This window comes from Morone saxatilis, unplaced genomic scaffold (genome assembly GCF_004916995.1).
Source record: "Morone saxatilis isolate NCDOM2014 unplaced genomic scaffold, NCSU_SB_2.0 Contig0, whole genome shotgun sequence".
NCBI classification, from domain to species: Eukaryota; Metazoa; Chordata; class Actinopteri; family Moronidae; genus Morone; species Morone saxatilis.
In genome coordinates this window covers 6880629-6881407 of record NW_023339650.1, presented here as the reverse complement: position 1 = coordinate 6881407, position 779 = coordinate 6880629, and the positions used below count along the sequence as shown (strand labels likewise).

The 779-nt window shown below is 33.9% G+C and overlaps 1 protein-coding gene across 1 annotated transcript in view; it reads left to right on the top strand.

The window, feature by feature from the left end:
- Positions 1-260: 260 nt before the first annotated feature.
- The window catches only part of cunh11orf65 (chromosome unknown C11orf65 homolog), a 2687-nt gene continuing 2168 nt past the window's right edge, over positions 261-779 (top strand). Inside the window, exon 1 of the mRNA XM_035656529.1 lies at positions 261-265. Within this exon, the coding sequence (XP_035512422.1) occupies positions 261-265 (5 nt within the window). The remainder of the gene's footprint in view (positions 266-779) is intronic.

The following is a 779-nucleotide window of genomic DNA, read 5'->3' as shown; positions in this document are numbered from 1 at the left end:
CACACAACACAAATGCATTTTCAGTCTTTTTCAGATTGGGCCGCACCCCCTGCTGAAGTCAGTGAAGTAAATAGAACAAAGTAAGTAGCCTATGTTTATGTTGTTTGTAATAGGTACAGGTATGGGATGAGCTTTTGTTTTGAAAGTCTATTCTGGTCAACGTGTGTCTTATTGTTGTAACATTGACGCACTGCGTTGCCAGGTAACCCAATGAAATAGTCTGTCAACTCATGAACATGAACTTAAATTCAGAGGAAGTCATGAGGTAATTTACTGTTGTCTGGCTGTGTGTCTATTTCAGTGTGTATGTATCATAACAAGGTCTTTCTGTAAGCTGAATTAAATACTGTGTGTAGCCTGTGTTTTGTTTAGCTAATAGTTAATTAAGTTAAATTAACGCTGGGACGTCAACGTTAGATAACTTAACTCACAGCATCGAGTTAGCTTCAGTATTATTAACTACAGTTACACTTTCACTGGTGTTAGTCCAGGGGCCCTCAACCTTTTAGGGACCTCATTATAATGTTACCATAACTCATTACATTGACTTTGAATAGGACACCGAGGGAACTGATATATGCTCAGATTAAAAAAGTGAAAGCACCATATTATATATTATATTAGTATCAGTAAACTGTACTGATCAGAGTAATAATATAACCCCTTTAAGAGTCATATCACATATTGTATTATTTGATTATTAATGCAATGTGTAGCTACTTACTATAGCTGTTTAATACATTTTTATTGTATTAATTAATAATATAATTATATTATTA